Source organism: Rhinolophus sinicus, linkage group LG06 (genome assembly GCF_036562045.2).
Source record: "Rhinolophus sinicus isolate RSC01 linkage group LG06, ASM3656204v1, whole genome shotgun sequence".
In the NCBI taxonomy this organism is placed as follows: domain Eukaryota; kingdom Metazoa; phylum Chordata; class Mammalia; order Chiroptera; family Rhinolophidae; genus Rhinolophus; species Rhinolophus sinicus.
In genome coordinates, this window is record NC_133756.1 from 61,983,359 (window position 1) to 62,004,836 (window position 21,478).

General features: G+C 38.9%; 1 protein-coding gene and 1 pseudogene across 1 annotated transcript in view; one reads left to right on the forward strand and one right to left on the reverse strand.

Moving 5' to 3' along the window:
* Positions 1-577: 577 nt before the first annotated feature.
* Positions 578-10,321, reverse strand: LOC141572324 (histone-lysine N-methyltransferase SETMAR-like; annotated as a pseudogene).
* The window catches only part of LOC109453333 (nuclear pore complex protein Nup153), a 75,416-nt gene continuing 63,703 nt past the window's right edge, over positions 9,766-21,478 (forward strand). Inside the window, exons 1-2 of the mRNA XM_074335192.1 lie at positions 9,766-10,430; positions 20,750-20,975. Coding sequence (XP_074191293.1) covers positions 10,320-10,430; positions 20,750-20,975 — 337 coding nt within the window. The 5' untranslated portion in view covers positions 9,766-10,319. The remainder of the gene's footprint in view (positions 10,431-20,749; positions 20,976-21,478) is intronic.

The following is a 21,478-nucleotide window of genomic DNA, read 5'->3' on the forward strand; positions in this document are numbered from 1 at the left end:
CATACATGTAGTCTCTCTAATTCTAATAAGACATTTGGAAGTAGGGCAAAGAAGTTGGGTTGCCAGATTTAGCAAATAAATTGTCCCATGCAATATTTGTGATCTTGGAAATACACTTACACCAAAAAAGTATTAATTGTTTATCTGCAGTTGAAATTTAAAAGGGTGTCTTATGTTATCTGGCAAAGAAGGGAACTCATTTATACATGTCCAATAAGACATCCCCCAGTGTATGCTGCTCTGGTTACCAGAAGCCCTCCTGTACCCCAGAAATCCTGCCACGGCCCTCGCTGAGAGGCTGCTAGACATACCTCAGTGAGAAGAGGCAGGAATGTCAGTGGGCTCAGCAGCCTCATAAACATCTCAGGCTCCATTCTCTCCATCTGCCCCACTGGCTGTAAGAGGTTCTAGAATGCCTCCTGGAGTAATGAATTGAGTACGTGTTCAGGGCCCATCCATGTGAACTACCAAGTGTATGAGTTTGACTGAACTATTAGGTTAGTGCAAAAGTAATTGCAGTTTTGGACTGTGAATTTTAAATCATTTGAATCATTATAATCATTCAAACATATCTTTATTAATCAAAATAGGAACCATTACAATCAACACATTTTTGCCAATGAGAAATAAGTTTGTTTATTCCTGTAGCATAAAAATCCATACTTCGGGATTCAACGAACTCTTGGAAAGCATTTTCTGCATCCTGTGGTTGTGGAAGCATTTTCCCTGCAAAAAGTTGTCCAGATGCTCGAAGAAATGGTAGTCGGTTGGCAAGAGGTCAGGTAAATATGGCAGATGAGGCAAAACTTCGTAGCCCAACTCGATCAACTTTTGTAGCATTGGTTGTGCCACGTGCGGTCGGGCGTTGTCATGGAGAAGAATTGGGCCCTTTCTGTTGACCAATGCTGGCTGCAGGCACTGCAGTTTTCGGTGCATCTCATCGATTCGCTGAGCATACTTCTCAGATGTAATGATTTTGCCAGGATTCAGAAAGCTATAGTGGCTCAGACAAGAAGCATACCACCAAACAGTGACCGTGACCTTTTTTTTTTTTTTTTTTCTGGTGCAAGTTTGGCTTGGTAAGTGCTTTGGAGCTTCTTCTCAATCCAACTACTGAGGTGGTCATCACCAGTGTATAAAATCCACTTCTCATCGCACGTCACAAGCCGATCGAGAAATTGTTCATCGTTTTGCGTAGAATAAGAGAAGACGACACTTCAAAATGACGATTTCGTTTCTTGATTTGCCATCAGCTCATGAGGCACCCACTTATGGAGCTTTTTCACCCTTCCAATTTGCTTCCAATGCTGAATGACCATAGAATGGTCACCGTTGAGTTCTTCGGCAACTTCTCGTGCAGTTTTAAGAGGATCTGCTTCGATGATTGCTCACAATTGGTTGTCAACTTCCGATGGCTGGCCACTACGTTCATTTTTAGGCTCTCCTCTCCTTTGCAAAACTTCTTGAACCACCACTGCATTGGGCGTTCGTTAGCACTTCTTGGGCCAAAGGTGTTGTTGATGTTCCGAGTTGTCTCTGCTGCTTTACGACCCACTTTGAAATCGAATAAGAAAATCGCTCAAATTTGTTTTTTGTCTAACATCATTTCCAGAGTCTAAAATAAATATAAAATAAACAGCAAGTAATAAGTCATTAGTACAAAACCATAAACTGATAAATATGCATTAAAATGATGTATAACATAACCACATTTATTTAGGAATATATTCCAATATCAAATGCCAAATTTCAACAATGCAAAAACCACAATTACATTTGCACCAACCTAATGCCCTTCTCTTTTAGATTGGTTCCTGAAAGATTGTAAAGATGAAAAATAATGCATGTGAAACGCCTGGTGAGGTATGTGGTATGCCGTGGGTTCTCCATGGTGCTATCATTTCATACATTTTTTACTAAGGAAGAGTGTAGGAGACTTCAAATCATATTCCTTGGTCTCTTCCTTGCTTCTGGAAGATCCTGCTTAGATATTGCAATTATTTGGGGATACAATTTGTCCTGTTGTAATCCTAGGTCTATGTATTTCTGTCTATAGCATACATTTTACAGTATCTTCTTTTAACCTGGTCTTTCATACTGAAGAGTTTATTTACATCTAAAGAAAGGAATGGCACCCTGAAATTATGCTCAGGTACCCTAGTTGAGTGTCCTGATTCCAATTCCACCCTGGGGAGTGGGGACAATGCTGAGTTATGTGAAGCTTTTTTCTGTCTGCCTGATCAATTGTTTAAAAGGGAGAATGTAAACATAAAGCCATTTATGCAATACATATTTCCAAAAGGAAGTCTATTTGAATAAGTGTTTACTCAAAATACTTAAAAATAAAGTTACAATACAACCATTTCTACATGTCCCTAAATGGCAGAACCTATGTCATCATCACGTTTCTATCTGCAGAACATATGGCCCAGAATACAGGAAATATGTGTTGAGTAGTATTCCAAAGGTCTGTTAGAAAATATATATCCTTCTCTCTTCAGTTCACAGGTCCTATTTTGGTATATTCCCTCAGGAAAAACACTGTCTTAATCTGATTACATAAAAGTTATTTTTTTCTATTTATTTCTGACACTACAATTAGTATGTGGTCTGAAGTAAATTGTGTTTAAAAGGAAAGGGAAGATTAAAGGTGTTTTAACAATAAAATATTATTTTAACAAATTTTGTTTTAAAGTATTTTTGAAATACACTGCAAAAATTACACGACATAAAAGTTATCGAGGGAAATAACAAATTGCAAAACCTTCTATGAGTATGCATTCATCCATTCAATAAACATTATCCAGTTTGTGCCTGGTACTCTGGATATAAATTGTTAGGAATCCATGAACTGGGGTCTTTTCTTTCTAATGTATTATTTATTAGTCCTTCATTATTTACGACACTAGTAAGTGATACTCTGCACTTCTGTAGCACTATTCCTTCAAAGTACCACTCTTCTTCCCTTTGTATATTTTACAGCTTTTGAATTTGGGTCAATAAGGAGCCAATATGGACTCAGAAGACTGACTTATGGAGAGGAAATACATGAAAGGTGAGTTCAGATTAACCGTGAACCTCACAGAATTTTTAGCAGTGTTTTCAGAAATGGCTCGTCGTGACAATTGGTCGGAATTTAAAATTTGCTCTCTCTTTTCTCATCTCAGCCCTCCTTCCGTCTCTCTTCTATCACTCCTTAAGCATTTCCCCTTTCTTTTCTACATTGCTTGCGTGGATAGGAAGTTTTCAGTGAAAGTTGCTAAAAAATTTTTTTTTAATCTAACAAATGATCTGACTGTCTTGTTCAGATCTCGTATGGCACCAGCCACTGCATTTTCTTTTCCTTAGTTTGAGATTGGGGCTGAAAATGTTTCAGAACTATTGAATTTTTCCCTCCCTCAGTTTTCAGTATTTTCCAAAGGATTCTGCTCTAACATTAGTGATGGAGCAAGTGAAAGGGAAAAGTCAGCTGTCTTTTGTTGGGAAAGCCAAACTGAACCATGGGAGAGGAATGACGCTAGTATCTGAGAAAGCATAGCTGCAAAGTGTGGGCCCATATGTGATGAGGAATTAAGGGAGAGGAGTGTGCACAATGGCCAACAGTGAAAACAGAAAAAATTGCTTTTCCTCCCAATTGTCTACTCCCGGTGCCCTTTTGTAGATTTGTCTCTTCACACACCCAGAGGTAGACCACTACCTGTTTGCAGAATGACTGCAGTTCTACATGGGACTATCTAGTTTGAGAAAGACAAGGGATTATACTCAACTGTCAGCAAGCATGAAGCTAAAATCACTCACTGATCTTAGCACTTCATCTAAAAGGGATGGGCTTAAAAGCAGGTGATTCTTGTAGGAAGTGCTTATTAGTTATAGCTGACTCACAGGAGGTGTAAAATTTTATGACCAAGCAAGCAAAAAAGAGCTGGTTTAACTATTACCAATTTAAAGCATCTAAGTTGTGGCTTGGATGTAATTGTGGCTAGTAGAAGCTGGTTTTTGTTTGGTTAGGGCCTTTGTGGAAACTTATGGTCTACTTCGATGTTTTAATTTTATGCGTGGTGTAAGTGGTGGAACTGAAACCTTCCTGTGTCAAGGTCCTTTTCCGTAACTGGGGGTGTGGTGTGTTTTAGTAGGCTTTTCTAAATGTCTGCAGAACTGCCTATTTAATATCAAATGTTGAATAGTATAACCACTCATGTTTGCTGTGGAGAATATTTGAAGAGTTCTTTTTGTTTTTTGAAGAACCACATGTTTGGTTGCTCACAATATTTTATAGTCCTTACAATGGACCCAAACAAGGTGAGTTATGTTGAGCACGTAGGCCCTGGGTTATAGGTACTGGCTTAAAACATCTTGTTAACTAACCATCATGTCTGGTTAATTGTTCTGCTAAACCAATTCTGCTACCTATGGTAATAGAGAATAAGGGTTACTAAATCCAGAATTTCATTTCGGGTAATAGTGAACTTCCTTTGGAAAAAGAAGCGAATGAAAACAAAAAGGAAAAAAAATGTTTTTAATTAAATTAAAATGTTTAATCTCATTTCTGCTCACTTTGTGGTAAAGTTTAAATGTATCAGCTATTAAATAAGGGGGAAAAAATCTACATGCTCTATAAGCCGCTTGTTCTTCAACTCTTACATAAATTGTTGGTTGTTGTAGATAAATGAAGAACAGGAATTCCTGAGCTTGTTCTTTACAGAAACTTTGGTTAACTCATTGCCTCGATGCCTGGATCTGAAGTGTTCATATGAACAAACGAGTTTATATTTGGCCTATAAGAAGGGAGGTGTATGAGCCTTTTAAAAATGATTTTTGATTTCCTGTATTTCACAACTTTTTAGGCCTTCTCTGTTGTAGGAGAACTCTAGGTGTGTTATGGAAAGAATACTTTGGATGACCAAATCCAGGGACTCTGTAGACTAAATAATCCATTATTACTAATTTTTTTCCCCAGAAGTAACTTCTGGAGAAAATACTATGTCTGAATACTTTCTTGACCTCATGGCACCTACTTAAGAGATCAAGTCATTAGACGTAAGTAATCTGTTTAATTACTTTTATGACTTGCCAAGTAGAAAGCTGCTATCACTCCTGTCCTTACAGTTAGGAATGTGAAGTCTATAGATTTTACTCCAAGTTGCCTAACTTCTTATCTAGCATTTTAGCTATTAGATGCTATCCCAGTACCAAGACTATTTCCTCGTTGAGTTCCTGCTTGCTTTTTTTTACCTTAAAAATAATTTTGTGAGTGCTTTGGAAAGAGAAAAGTCAGAAATTCTAAGGAAGTAGTCTGGTATTTCTTTTGAGAATTTCTCCGTGCTCATAGCTTCTTGGATTATGAGGTGGTTTACTCTATATCTGTGCTTTTTGTTTCTCATGAGTCAATTCTAAAAGAAGAAAAAAAATTGCACAAATAAAGAAGGATATTTGGGGATTAGAGCATTTGTTAAATACCTGTGCTCATGTATATTTCATAACTAATGTTTAGTTTCAGACTTCTGACATTTTACATGTGCTTTTTAAATTCTGTTGGCACGGTTAATGTTTAAAACACTGCTTCTCAATTGTCATGTGCATAAGAGTCACCCGGCAATCTTGTTAAAATGCAGATTCTGATTGAGTAGGCCTGGGACAGGCAGAGATCCTTTATTCTAACCAGCTCCCAGAGACTGTGCGGATAGTCTGTAAGTAGCAAGGGGCCAAAAGACACCATTTAAACTGGGTCGGTTATGCCTTTCTAGTGGTGGTGGTGGACGTGTACATTAAGGTTGTTGGTTGTTAACATGTTAATTAGTAGAATGCTCTTGAAAAGAAAAGTCTTAAGTTAGGGTCTGATAAATTTGAGCATTCTTTAAAAATGCTTTAAAAAAAAAAAAAGCTTGGTACCCAGTGTAAGCAAATTGAGCTTTGCAAGCATTATGTATAGTTTTACATAGCTTGCAACCTTAATGATGAGTCCAGTGTTCTAATGTAACTGATGAGTTATATTAAGAAAACTAAACTAAGCCAACAGATTTATTGTATGGGATAAATCCAATAGTATGTGTAGAATTTGGGGGGTGAATTATCAATGTTAAGTGCTAGCATTTAATACATCATAACACAGTCAACTTTAAAATATAATGTACTAGGTAGAAAGAGATTCTTGTATTGTATACTGACACATACTAAATGCTGAGATTAGAAACCAACACATATTAGGTTCTCTATAATTTTTTTGAATGTTTAGATTATGGTTATAAATTGTAAGTATCCCAATCCTCCTTTCACCTTGATCTCAATTGTTTGTTTATCCTAGTTTATATCTGACCTATAGCACAAAATATCTAATCCTACTTGATTCGTTAACTGTTTTAATGCTAGGCTAGGACTGGTCTTCCCAAATTTGGGTATATTATTTCATCCAGTAAAAACTGAGTTTTTAGAATTGATGAGTTTAGAAATGTGTCTTAAACTATAATGGAATGTACATAAATACATGTATGCCAATGGCTAGTATGCACTGACATACGTAGTTAGAAAGAGAAACAATCTTATATGGCATGTTGGAATTAAGTGATATATGTAGTTAATTAAAATTTGATTATTAGTTAATTCATTTAGTCTTAAGTATTACTTTATTCCCAAAAGACAAAACAGTTAAGAGTAGTATGATGTACATCTTTAAATATCTTTCCAGTGCTGTGGTCCCACTTCCTAAAATCTCAACCCCACTTTGCATTTCTACAGTTGAGATTGAAATGTATAATATAACGAAATTTTTAAAAAAATCTATTACTTTCATCGTATGTTTCTATCTAAGGAAACACTTGGTAATAGTTGTCTATGAAAACTATGTGTGGAAGACTGTGGAGATCTTTCTAAAACTACTCTCAATATAATAATAATTTGCTTCAATAGACATCGTAGCAGATACCTCACTTTATGTTGATAGGGTGAGATAAATACATAATTTTCTAACTTCTTGTAATTGTCAGCTTTAAATACTTCTTTGACCAGAATTGTCTTATCTTTTGAAGAATATACCTATAAAGGTTGTTTTTCAACCCAGGTTGGGTTTAGATGAAATTGTATTTTATTTGTAATTAGTGACTACTCCTTTTCTCTTAGAGAAGGGTCAGCAGCCTCTCTATTTGCTAATTTATAATTGGCAGTTACCATATTATATGAGGAAAAAATTAAAAAGTTTTGTGGAGGAGAGGGACCTTAGTAACAATAGACTTTTCATAAATTGAGATCTCTCCCAATACACCGTCTGTTTTGGCTGAAAAAATTGGATCCAGGATTAAGAAAAGTGAAGTTGGGTTAATCTTTGTTTCCAACTTGATTATTGGGAAGGAATTCCTGTCCTTCTGTGTTTTGTGTCATGTTCTGCTACTTGGTTTGAATATAAATAGCTGTTAGTTTTTCTCATCCTTCACAGCATTCTTTTGTTTCTATGATATACATAGAATTCTGTTGATATTGCTAATGTGGCTTCTCTCTCAGACTTGGAGACCTAATGTACAATATCCATTGTACCCAAATACTGCGTATCTTCTTCTGCTTCTTCCTTTCCTGGAAGAGTGATGTACTCTTCACTCCCATCTTACACCGTAACTTTATATCCCCATGCCATGATGGGGGGTACTTGGTCCTTGCAGTCCCAGGTGATCTGAAGCCAGCTATTTGAGTCTGGTCTTTCCAATGGCTATGACAATTGGACTTGTAACTTCAAACTGAATTTCAACAGAGGAACAATGTTTTTTTTAGAATCCCAAGCTTTGCACAGAAGTTAAGGCATCCCATAGTGAGGCTGAGTACTATTTCAGGGTTCAGTTAGGCAGTGGTAAATTTTGAATGCAAATTTCTTCTTGCCTCTTTTTCCTTCTCTGTTGTCAATACTGGTAAAGTTTGCAATAACTCAAGTCATATGAATGTGGGACTAACGTATTATTTATTGTTCCTTCAAATATTGTTTTATTTCAAAGAAATAACTGAAAGGTGGGGTAAACAATTGAGATCAAGACTAACAGGGGATGTGGATTTCATCACATTTCTAAAAATCCCACCAATTTTCTATTCTGAAATTTCGTCTTGTTTGTCCTAGCTCTTTTGCATGTCCTTTCCTTTCAAACCTTGGCTATGAAGGCTGTCCCACACATTAATTTACAGTCCCCAAAAGGGATGATTTTGAGTTACAGCCAGTATACTCTGCTATGCTGGAAATTCTGAGTCTGGTAGGGTGAAAGGGAAAAGGATGTGGCTATAGTTCCATCTCCTATATATGTGGCCTAGTTAAAGATTCAGGTAACATATCTTCCCTGTGAGTTAACTTATTTGGAATTATTTTATTCTACTTGTCAAATACCTAGCTAGGAATTGTGAAAGAGAAACAATTATGTTTAAGAAGGATGAGGTACTTCAGGTGGAAAAGTCTAGTGGTAAGGGAGTAGAGACGGGCATGAAGCTAGAACACGGGAGCAGAAGAGGAAGTAGATTAATTTTGTCTGTCATATTTGGCAATTTTTAATAGTCTTGGTGCTTATGGTCAGAGATGCCACTGAAAATTATTTGCTCTGTAAACCTATGTCTGATGCAGCAAGATTCCTTAGGTGCTGAAAGGTATTACAAATTCTGAGGTGCTGTAAGTTTGGTTTTACAGTTTGACTTGTATGATTTACGCAGTGATTTAAAATTCCACAATGCTACGCACCTAGTAAGTGATAGACTTGAAATTATTAATTTGGGACTCCAAAGCTATTTATAAGTTTTGAAGTCAATTGTCTCCAATGGAATATAAAGTCTGTTTTTTTGTTTTGTTTTGTTTTTCTCCCTAATTATTTGGTTGTCTCAAATCTTAACAGAGAAGTTGGGTTATAGTCCTGCCTAGCTCGATCAAACAAATGTGCTTTTTGAATTCTCTGGACTCCTGTCTGGTCCGTTGAATGAGGGCTGGACCAAAGCCTTTCTAAGGGTCAGCTCCTACAATTTGTACATTTTGTGGATTCAGGCTTTGAGCCAAGTTCACTTATGCACTTTCCTAAATATAACGCCTTCTATTTGGGGTTAATACTTTGTACTTTTATTACTGATGATATACTACTTACCTCTAATGTGAATCGACATGTAGGTAATAATTGTAACCATTTATTGCATTTCTTGTATACCAGATAACAGATACTAAGTGCTCTACATAGATGATCACAACAGCTCTATAAAGTGGATTTTAAAGTTTCCAATTCATAAAGGAGGAATCCAAGGCTCAGGTTTTGACTTATCCAAGGTCAAGCTAGAGTGGCAGAGCCAGAATTCCAAGCCTTGTGTTTGATAACAAAGCCCCTATATTTTTAATGGAACATTAATGAAACTGTATATATTTTCTAATTCTGTTTGAGGATTAAAGATCACGGACACTGTTTTTTCAACCCCTCTTTTTCTTTTTATATTATTAGCTGCTTTGATTTTATTATCGTTTACTTTCTGCCCGCTTATCAATGGGGAGAAGTAGAGTGGGAAGGAGGTTATTGCTTTGATATTACATGCCATTTTCAAAGTAAGTTTACAGCCAAGAGCAGTAAAAGGAACGGAACCCCTGGCTTTGTGCCTCTGCGGCAACCCGCTCATCTTCTTCCGCTTCTTCCTTTCCGAGAAGTCGCTTACTTCCGTTGAACTACGTTGCCCAGCGTGCCCCGCGGCCGAGAGCGCGCGGGCTTAACCGGCCCTTCCTTCCTCCTCTCCAATCACCCGGTCGCAGAGTGATGATGCAATTGAGTCGGGCGCTGACGAGTGACGGAGCTCTGGCTCGCGACCGCGGCGGCGGCCGTAGCTGCCGCAATAGGCACAACAGCAGCGGCGACTGCAGGGACGACGACGACGACGACGCCGGGGCGGGCGCTGTGCGCAGAGGGGAGGGGTAGGCGGGCGGCGCCGGCGGCTTCAACTGCGGCAGTCACGGCTAGGGCGGCGGAAGAAGAATCGCCATGAGCTGGCGGTCTAGTTAGGCCTAGCAGCGAGAGTAGCCGCTCTGGTGTCCTCTGCGGGGGATCTCCATAGAGACCGTGACACACACAGAGGAGGTGGTCCGCGGGAGTCCGCCGGAACGGAGCCAGTTACTGGGCCTCTGTCGCCGCCACGGCCTTCCCAGCTGCCAGCGCGCATTTTCTCTTTACTCTGCTCGCAACCTCGCGGTTCCTGGTGTGCCTGTGCCTCACGGAGTGGGCAGCGCGGACGGACTTTTGGGTTGGGGCTGGGCGGGGTGGTGGCTCTAAGGCGGCCGCCTCTGCCTCTCCCGCCCCCTTACCCGCCCCGGAGCGGGAAGCAGCCGAGGCTCAGCCATGGCCTCGGGAGCCGGAGGAATAGGAGGGGGCGGTGGCGGCAAGATACGGTCGCGGCGTTGCCATCAGGGGCCAATTAAGCCTTACCAGCAAGGGCGACAAAAGCACCAGGTACGAGACCCCGACTCTTGGGTGGTTTAGCGGGTCGGTAACTCGGCGGGAGGGAACTGGAGGTGAGGGCCCTGGTGCCCCACGTGGAGGGGACCCGAGGGCTTGACGAAAGGCTCGAGCGAGGCGGCAGGAGCTCAGGCCGCTGGGATGGCGATGGGAAGTGGTCTAAGACAGGCCGATCCTTGCAGCAAACACGTGTGGTTCCGGCCGCCTCTTCCCAACCCTCCCGGCCATGGGCTTCCCCCAACAGGCACAGGGCGGGAACAGAAATTCTAGGCCCATAATGCGCGCGTTTCTTTCGTTTTTGGCGGGGATTGCGGGGTTTGAGGGTATTACTCAACGTCCTTTCGAGGGAGAAAGGAAAACGATGTGACTGGAGGCCCCTACACTTGTTTTCTTAGTCTCCCGCGTTTCAGTGTGTAGAAGGGGCCTGCCGCGAGGCTTCTGCCTCCGGGGCACGGGATTGACCGGGGTGCTGTTACCCTAAAAGTGGAATAACCTAGTCTCAGCCTAGTAATTAATTCTCCCTCTCCCCTACCCTTGTCCCTCCCTGGTCTGAGAGCACTAGCTTAGATTTTTTTTTTTTCTTAGCGGGGTTATAGTTACGGTAGTAGTGGGGCATTTTGAAAGTCCCTCTCCACCCTTACGTCTTTTCTGCGCTGCGAGACACTTTTTCTCGCCCCTTATGCCCCTCCCCCACCTTATGTTTTGGAGGTTAGAATTGGCCATTATGCACAGTTGACCAGGACGCCACTTCTGATCTCATGCACAAAATATTTTAATATTATGGGGCGTATTCTAGAAGTTTAGGTACTTTTGACTCTCCAGGAATGTTGGTGCGCTTATAATTTAAGCACCTTGTACACTCAGGGGTGTTTGAAATTATGAAAAGGAATTTATCCTAATAAAAGTTATTTATAAAACTTCTCAGTGATATTAAGGTGCGAAGTAAGTGTGTCTTAAACTTGTTAAAAAACAAAAGTAGAGCAAAAGGGTCTGATAACTTGTTGCATCTTAAAGGTAGACTTCCTAGATTGCTTTATTCTGGATAATGAATATATGTTTGCTGGTGTTAAATTGTATCATTAAAAACAGCATTTTGAAAGTAAAGACTTGGAAATTTTTAATAGTAAAATTGTGGTTTATAATTTTAAGTATTTTCCTACTAATGGTTAGAAGTCTTGGCATTACTATGAAATCCCACCAGTTTTCTCTCAGATATATATAAAGAAAGTGCTTGGTTTTCAGATTTCTTTTTGAGGAACAGGGACTTGCAGGCAGATTTAAGATTAGAATTCAGGTCACAAGCCTGGCCATTTAACCTAATCCTTTTGTAGAATGGAAGTTAGACACATGCTTTTTGTTTCTCGTGAAGAAAAACTTTGCTTTTTTAGATCTCCTTAAAGTTACTACATAAGAAAATGAAGTGTTTTAAATACAGATCATTGGATGGTCTCTGGGCATTTTAGAAAGGAACTAATATATTCTGGGTGGCAAAAGTTATAATCACAGCTTCTTTTTAATGCTCTTAGGTAAAAAATCTAAATTTGGGGGGTGATGCCTTAACAAGATAACACTAAGATCCAAACTCTCTTAGAGCTGCTATGATTTTAGGTTGTGCAGTTCTGTTTTACAGCTTCATAATTTATCATTTCCCTCATCCAAAATACTTTCAGCTTCTTGCCTCAGCCGTTTAATTGGAAAAGAAAATATATTTCTCGCTTTGGATTCAGGTTTAAAGATGTTTGGTGATTTTTACATCAACACTAGGTGTTACTTAGTATTGGCAGAAAATAGCACATAAAAGTATCCAGGAATATATAAAAGAATATTATATGTAATATTATCGAGTTTTAAATCTGAAAATAAGGACTTCCTTTACTCCTTACTGGGACTTTTGTGGACTTACCGACTACCTGCTTGCTGTCTACTACCCTAGGCTACCACCTCTGTTTTGCAGCAGCTGCTGAGTCATCATGAATAGCAAGCAATTTCATGACATGGCATGTTTTATACGAATGTTATTTGATTTAAGTGTCCAAGGGTTTCTGGGCAAAACTGGGGTTTTTGGTTGTGTAGTAGAGGGTTGGAATAAGAATGAGAGATCTGGCACTGTTAGCTAATGGAGGTTTGCCATTGCCTGTCAGGCCAACTGGCTTGTGCTGTCACGCATTACCTGCGACTTTTGCATGTGTTCCACTGACTTGTAATTTCCTGTTTTGACTTCTTCTGGATTAGCTCTGCTGAGATATATCTGAAGTTTACGTTTTTTCTTTTTAACTTCTGATCATTAAAATGCCATCTTGAAGTTGTGGCGACAGAAATCCATTGTCTTAATTAACTGAAGGTTAGGAACTTAAGAATGGTAGAGGCAAAAATGAATAACATCCCCGAATAATGTAAGTTGACTATTTTCACTTGCCTTCTCTCCCACATCCCTGCCCCCCCCCCCCCCCGCCCCCAATTCTTAGCCCACATACATTTAGGAAATGCTGTCATTTCTCTAGTTGGGAGTGAACCAGTCACTGAAGAGGATGTGGTTAGTTCATGTCACCTGTTCAGTCCCCTTTCCGATTTCCTTTTGTGCAGATTGTCAGGCCCAGAAAGTCAGCTCTGGAGAGGTCAAGCTGCTTTTCTTAGGAGCCACCCCAAAAAACTCATTGAGCCCATGGACAAACGAGAACCATGGCTCTGGTAGAACTTACTGCCACCTCCTAGTGCAAGGGAACTACTTATTGTTGCGCTTTTTGGGGGGTGTGCTTCAGAGGTTTTATCTTCTGGTTTGGAGCTAAGGGAATCCATTAATTTTATCTTCCTTGGTTGTAGTTTGTCTTACAAGTCAGTTCCTGCATTAGCCTATTTGAAAAAGAAGGGGAGGAAACTCCATTTCTATTCAGTAACTTAGACCAGGAGTCTGCAAATGTTTTCTGTAAAGGGCCAGATAGTAAATATTTTAGGTTTGTTGCTGAAAGTTCTTTCCTTTGTTTTCACAACCCTTTAAAAAATGTAAAATCATTCTTAGCCTGAGGCCAGTGTAAAAGCCAGCCAAGGGCCGAATTTGGCCCACACACCATAAGTTGCCTAAATAACACTCCCTTATATGTTAGTGTGGGTTTTTGGTGGTGGTGGTGTTTTGTTGTATTGCTACCTTCTATATAATACTTTGTTCCAAATAAGTATGTCCTACTTGGTATCTGATGACTAAAGAGTGTTCTCAGTTTTGAAAACGAGGGATATTTAGAGGTTGAATACTGAACTCATTCCAGAAGTCACTAAGAAGTTTTGACTTATTTTATCTTTATTTGCTTTGTCCTAGATGTTTAATTCTATCCATGGTAGTACCCTGTTTCCCCAAAAATAAGACCTAGCTGGACAATCAGCTTTAATGCATCTTTTGGAGCAAAAATTAATATAAGACCCGATATTATAGGATAGTATAGTACAGTACAGTATAGTATAGTATCAGACCCGGTCTTATAGTATAGTAAAATAAGACCGGGGTTTGCTCTAAATGAGACATTAGAGCTGATTGTCCGGCTAGGTCTTATTTTCGGGGAAACACGGTAGGAATGGAAAGAGTACTCTAATCAAGTCAAGCACTTGGGTTTGAATGCCTGTCTGCCAGGACTTGTAATCAACTTGTAAATAAATACAAGTTATTTAAGTACTCTGTGCTTAATTTACACATTTGTAGAGCAGAAATTGTTCTGAGAGTTAAATGAGATAACAGAAGTAAAGCTCTTAAATCAGGGCCTGGCATATAAAGTAAGGACTCATTTGTAATTACTGTGATTAACTAGAAACTTTTGATTTAAATGTTTTAACTGCCTATGAATTCTGCTGCCTCTTTCTAGTGGTTTTTCCTTTATATACCCACGCTCAATCTTTTATAGGCTCATATTGGATTTAAGGACTTGTTTGCTGAGTGATGAGGCCAAACCTTAAATTATTGCTACTCTCCTAAGTGCTTACTTTTAACATATTTTCTTTGTAGAAATGCCAGTCATTTAGATATATAGGGAAATAAATCCAAGTATTGAGTTGTTTGAAGAAAGGTCATATTTTGGTTCATGATGAGAGGCCCTTGTGTAGTTTATGATTTTACCACATTTTCTCATGAGTGACAAAAGGGCCCAGGTGTTGTTTCCATTTCCTGGAAAGTTCCCTGATGAGGCAGGTATCTGTTAGTTTTAAGTAAAATGAAGACTTTGGTCTGATGACCCTAATTTAAACCATTTTCATTAGGCACAGTGTATTATTGGAAAAATATGTTGATCTTTTATTCTCAGAAATGTTTTCTTTGTAGCTACTTAGTTAATGGTCATGGCGGTAGCAGAGTTTGAGAAGGGTCTTCTGTGTTGGGAAGCCCAGTTTAAAGTCTCGCCACCAGGTACAATTTACTGTGTTTACTGTCAGAACAGGACAGGACAGTGCCTTTTCTGTCTGTGCGAGGAGATATTCCAGTGTGTGTGTCAGTTTGCTTGATTTCACTGATCTTTTCCATAGTATGATTTCAGAAATAAATTCTTACATCCTGTGTCAAACAGATTGTGGACGAAAAGTGGCAATATCTTATAGGGAACTTTGGGTTACACTGCTTTGGCCTTTTAGTGGGTCTCCTGTGGCTAGCTTACAGGTCTTTTAGGGACTCCTTTTCTTGTCCTTGTTGTTTGATTCCTGTTAATTATCCATTCACCACCTCTGTGATATGGATAACTGAAAATAAGAGACTAAGCCAGGCCATGTTTCTCCTTCATGTGTTAGTGACAGAGTATTGAAGGAAGGGGAAATGTGTGGCCCACTGTAGTTTCTAATTTTTTAGCCAGAGTAATGTAAATCTTCTGCTCATGTTTTTTGGCTTGATCTCTTGAAGTTGAGAAGGAAAATGAAAAGTGAATTTTTAGTGGCTAGAAGGATTTGGACGGGGTAGACTGGGAAAGCTTGGCTGTTGACTGCCTGTCTGGGTTGTAAAATATGACAACTAATAGCTTAGATTCCTAGGGTAGATTCACACTACTTTAAACTAGATTCAATGTAACTGTATTAGAATTTGAATACTTCATTATGTTTTTCCCTCATGGAAATAACTGAGTGTTAAAGTCAGAATAGAGACATATTTTTAAACAAGTAATGTTAGAATGGATATATTGAAAAACTGGCAATACCTGGTAGATTACAATGGCATCTAGGTTTTCGCTCTAATTTAGTGTTTTTATAATAGATATTTTTTAAGTCTCATGTGAAGTCTTGTGTTCTTAGTTCTTGTTCTTTACTTGGGCTTGGAGGCAGCAAGGGGAAACACTGATTAAACAGACTATATGAAATAAGAGTTTCAAAAAAGTTTGGGAAGGAGAGTCTGGTGGCATGGGAGTTCAGTAGGTAAGGAGAATGTGCACAGAACCATGGACGAGAACTAAGGGTAGTGACAGTCCCCTAGGAAATAACGGCCGCTGAAAGAGCAGCTAGAAATCAAAACAGCGGTGTATTCTGGGGGAATGGGGCTCCAGACCCTGAAAGATGATGATGGATTATGTTTGATATGTATAGTTAGAGAGGGAGTGAAGTTATTTGGTAAAGGAGATTTTATAGTCTGAGTACTACTGTTTAATAGAGGATATTGTAAGAAGAGAGTTGCACAGAACTGAAGTCAAGAAAAGTACTAGGAATAGAGTGCTATGTAAGAAGAACAAAGGTTGTATAGTAGTGATAAGGAAGGAATTAGTCATGTTGAAGAGATGTCTCTGGTTGTTCTGAGATTTCCAATTGGCGAAAAGATACATAGGAAAAAAAGACCTTTTTTATTAGAAACGAGTTGTGAGTTTGTATTGTAGAAGAGCCTTTCCCCACCTCAGCCTTCTTTCTTTAATCCTTGAAATCAGGTAAAATGGAATTTGTAAAGCTAGTGTCCTCACCGCACCTTAGACATAGATTGTGCTTGATATGTGAGTCATTTACTTGATTTTACTTCTGGCCCCTAAACTGAGTACTCTAATCTCAATGGCATTTTTTAACGTGTTTTGCCAAGTGCAGAACCTTGGAAAGAATGGACTCGATGAGTTTAACCAGTCTGAGTTTGAAGATTCACGCCTTTAATCCTTGAATTTAGCTCATTAGTTGTGATTATGTTGTTAGGCTTACAAGGAGTATTTTTAAGATTTTAATGCTCCGTTTCTTTGTTGATTTTTCTAAGCCCTTCATTAATTTAGCTTTTTGGGGGCCTGACTTTCTGCTTCTTTTCATTTAGTTGGTTTTGTATTATTTATCATTCCAGAGGATGGTTTCAATTTTCCCATGGTCTTGGATAGCTTCACACATTGGTTTTTTGAAGAAAGGATTATTAGTGTAGTGACAGAAATATTATTTGGTTGAGGTACAACTATTACACTGAGCAAATTTATTATTTATTTTTAAGTTCTAGAATCACTGATGTTCTTTTTCGAAACGTGTCATGGAATATTCATGTGTAGGAATAAGAGGTTGGTTGAGCAGTGCAGTCGTAGGAAAATTCAAACCACGCACCAGCTAATCTGTGCGTGAACAGACCTGGTGTCTGCGCTCACAGAGCCAATGTTAGTGCAGGTGATGGACAGACTGATTACATCCTGTTTGACAAATTGCCGTCCTGTAAGAAGTACGGGGCACTGTTGGAGCATATAAGGGGGGGACTGCCCAGACTTGGAGGATCAGAGAAGGTTTTCTGTAGGAAACCTTCCATGGAGTTACATGGTGGCCATTATGCTTCCCTCTGAAGCCTCTGACAGCAGGAAGGAAGCTGATCTGGTAAAGCAGGACATGAGTGTGCACTGCTTAGGAGACAAAGATTAGATGTTCTTTGGTTATACAGTCAAAGGAACCTTTACTTCTATAACGAAACGGTTTTTCCCCTTTGTCAGGCAGGGAAGTACTTCTCCAAATTTATTTGATATACAGGGTCCCTTACAACTTTATAGTCTCCACGCAAATCTGTGCATAATCAGATTTCTTTTTCCAGCAGTTTTAAAACATTGAATACTTGGTAGTTGGTTATTTACTATAAGTTGTTAATTCTTTACAACTAGAAATAAAATGTTTCAAAGATAATCTTTTATATTTACTTGTGGTGTGAATTTCAAAGTTGATATTATGAAGTAGCTGTTTATAAAAGTTGGTGTAATGGTCTGATGTATTTGATTCTCATGGAAATAGGGTGATCATTTAGGTAAAACTTTGTTGTAGTTAAGCTTATACTCAGGGTTATGTTTACTCTGGCCTTAATTGGGATAATAGTCACTGAGTTTGTAGAGGATTTTAGTACACTGGTTCTCCAACTTTAATTTGCATAAGAATCATATCAAGAGTTTTTTAAAACAGACAGATTTCCATTTCTAACATGGTCAGGGTGACACCAAAGCTGCTGATCTAAAGACTCCAGTATGAGGACCACTGTGTTAGTCCTTTTACAGTTACTGTCTCTCTGTATATGTATGTACATATGTATATATGCTATAGAATAAAAGATTACACATAGGTTCTCACACATACACATGCACGTGATTAAAGGGGAATTTTGAAGAACTTCAGTAGTTATTTAATGTTTATTAGATTTTGCAGTCATTAAATGGTTACCATAAGCTTCGTCAGCATGTACCAAGGACACTGCTGTATTTGAGTCTTGGCACTTTTTGTTCCCTCAGTTTAGAAAACTTCACTAGAAATTTGCATGGCTCATGCCTCACCTTTTTCAGGTTTTTGCTTATATAAAATAGCTACCCCATTTGGCTTCCCTGCCTTATTCTTGCCCGTATCACCGAATGATGATGTTATATGTTACATATTATATTTATTTGTCCCCCTAACTTAGAATATAAGCTCCAAGAAGGCAGGAACTCGTTCCCTGCCGTCTCCCAGTGTTCTGTGTCTGACATGTAGCATGCGACCAGTAAGTACTGACTGAATGAGCTGAGTGAAGGAAAGCAATGTCTGCTGTTACATCTATGAGTTAAATAAGATTCCAAAATAGTCCCCAAATAAAGCTTCTCTGTGGCCTATTTATGGACTTCTTTAAGAGATAAAGGTTGGATGTAACTTTTGGGTACTATGAGTGCTGCCCTAAGCGTGGTACATTTGTCCCATTGGTGATAAAGTAGATGAGTCAAACTGATACATGGACTGACTGTTTAATTTTCATTTTAATCATACAAAAAACTCTGACAAGTAGCACTGCTATATCAATACCTTAGGGGCCCATCAAGAAACAGACACTCTGGATGATTGAATGGAGATGTCTTTTAAGAGAGTCTACTTAGAGATATGCTGGTGGTTAAGGAATAACTACGGCGTGGCAGGAGGCCCAGAGACTAGCAATAGCAGAAGCTGCCATCATCCCTCAGACTGGAAGGATAAAGGGAAGAAATGGTGTCAGGAGTGGAGGAGGGACCACCTGTCTAGAGCTGTGGTTTTAGAGATGGGGCGGGCACTTAATCAGAGGGAGCACAGGAAGAAAGACCTCTTTCCTCCCATCCTCAAATATCTGGTGTCTGTCATAGGCCAACCCTTTTAGAAGCCAGTTTGGTGGGACAACTTCTCAAGAATAGAATGAGGATGGGCACGTGAAGCCCAATACAACATCAATCTGTGATTTGGTAGATTTTATTGTGTAGAAAAAGCTAAATTTATGAAGAGAAGTGAGTGGATAGAAAGAAAAATCAGTAAGTAATAGTACAGGTGAAAATCATGGCTAAAGTTTGAGAAACACTGGGGAGACTGTTCTGTAAGCCGCACTGTGTTCTGTACAGTCCACTGGACGATTTGTTTTTCTCATTCATTTTAGAATTTTTTATTGTATATTTTAACGACTGTTGACTAGTGCTCCACGTTATGTGTTTTCCAGATAATAGGATGTTAAGACTTGTAAGTACACATAATTTTATTCACCTCTTGTAGAGGGACTTTTTCCCTGAAATAAATGTATTGTAATTTCATTAAATGTATCTAATTTCCTCATCTCTTTAACGAGAATGGTGGTTCTGAAACTTGAGCACCCATCAGAATCCCTTGGGGGCTTTTGTTAAATCAGGTGAGCCTACCTGCTGAGTGTGGTAGGGCTGGGATAGGGCCTGAGGCGATGTTGATACCGTGTTTCCTCGAAAATAAGACCTAGCCGGATCATCAGCTCTAATGCGCCTTTTCGTGCAAAAATTAATGTAAAACTCATTATATTATATTATATTATTATTATATTGTATTATGTAAGACCTGCATAATATATAATTGGGAAGTAGGAGGAGGGTAGTGATCAGGTTCCAATATATTAAGTTTTGCACCAAAAGATGCATTAGAGTTGATGGTTCGGCTAGATCTTATTTTCAGGGAAACACAGTACATTGGTTAGATTTTAGTTAAGTAAAGGGAAGGTCTGCAAGCAAAGTTCATGAGCTTTAGGTAATGAGCTTTATTATGTCCATTTTGACTGTTCAGTTTTGTGTGCTGATTATTTTCCACAGAAATCTAACGCTGCCCCAGAAGTGACCTTTGGTTAAGTATGGCGTTCATTTTAAGTCTCCATCTGTAAAGTGACCCAGTTAATACCAACTTAATAAAATTATTGTGAGGAGTGAATTGAATAAGATTTATAAACCGCTTAGAATAGTTAGTGCCTGGAGCATAGAAAGCTGCAATAAATATTAATACTGATAGTTGTTACGACACATTTTTTCACTCCTATTACAAGTTACCGTAATAAAATTATATCCTCAAATTTTCAGGCAACACTTGGTATAACGAAATTTTACCATAAAAAAAAATGGGAGATTATTTCTTGAATTTATTATGCTGTCAGTCGTCTATTGTCTTGTCTTTAAAAAAAAAAGTCTCCTAGTTTTGTCTCGATTTTTGTTCTTTTAAAAGACTTTGCAATAAAATAATTGCTTGAGGCAGCTATTGAAGGTATTGTTTATATTGCTTCTTTAATATGCTGAGATCAAAATGGATGCCTTTTCTCTGGGATTATGACATTTTAGTGCATGCTTCATTACTAAATTTAAAGTTTATGTCTCATGGGAAGGACTATTGGAGATTTTTAAGGATTCGAATAATATGGCCATTTGGGGGTAATTATTGGCTCATGAATACATGCTATGGAAGAAAGAAAAAAGCAGGAATTTCATAATGTCTCTACAATTTGTGAAATACTGGTATGTCAGCATTAACTCAAGAAACTGATATTTAGGAAACTTTGTTGGAAACAGTTGTGTTTTTCTTGGTGTGGCTTTCTGTAAGTTGGTACTTATTTAAAAAGATAACATTTCTCAAACTGCCTTATGTGCTTTTTCCCCCAACAGGGCATTCTTAGCAGATTTACAGAATCTGTTAAGAATATTGTTCCAAGATGGCTACAAAGCTACTTCAGCAGGAATGAAGATGTATGCACCTGTTCAACAGACAGAAGAGAGGCACAGCAGGGGCCGGAAAATAGAGAAGATGACCATCTGATATGTGCTGATGAGGAGAGCGCTAATATTCACGATGGCAGAATCACTCCTGAGCCAACAGTCAGTAACACGGAAGGTAAATAGGGCGTGGGTATTATGTTCTGAATGCTGGGTTTCGTGCCTGAATTTTAAATATTTTTATATTGTCTGATGTGGTAAATCTAACTGGGAAGTAGGAGGAGGGTAGTGATCAGATTCCAATTAGATAACTTTCTCATTTATCGGCTTTCTGGTTATAATTAAGGGAGGCAGATACACTATATCAGGTAAGAGGGCAAGCTCTGATGTTAGACTTTGGGTTTGAATTTTCACACCAGCAATCGTTAGACACGTGGCTTGGGGAAGACAGTCTCCTTTCTCTTGTGTAGCCTCATAAATACTTTTGAAAACAGTAGTACATGCAAAGCCCTCAGAGTAGGCCCTGGCGCTAAAGGAGCGCTGTGTAGATGTCAACTCTTACACTGACACTGTGGTACTGGCTCCCACAGCACAGGAATTTGTGTATGGCGGAACTGCAGTTGGCTTCTGTCCTCTGCAGCGCGCCAACAGGGCATTTCATTCATTTGGTCATTGAGTGAC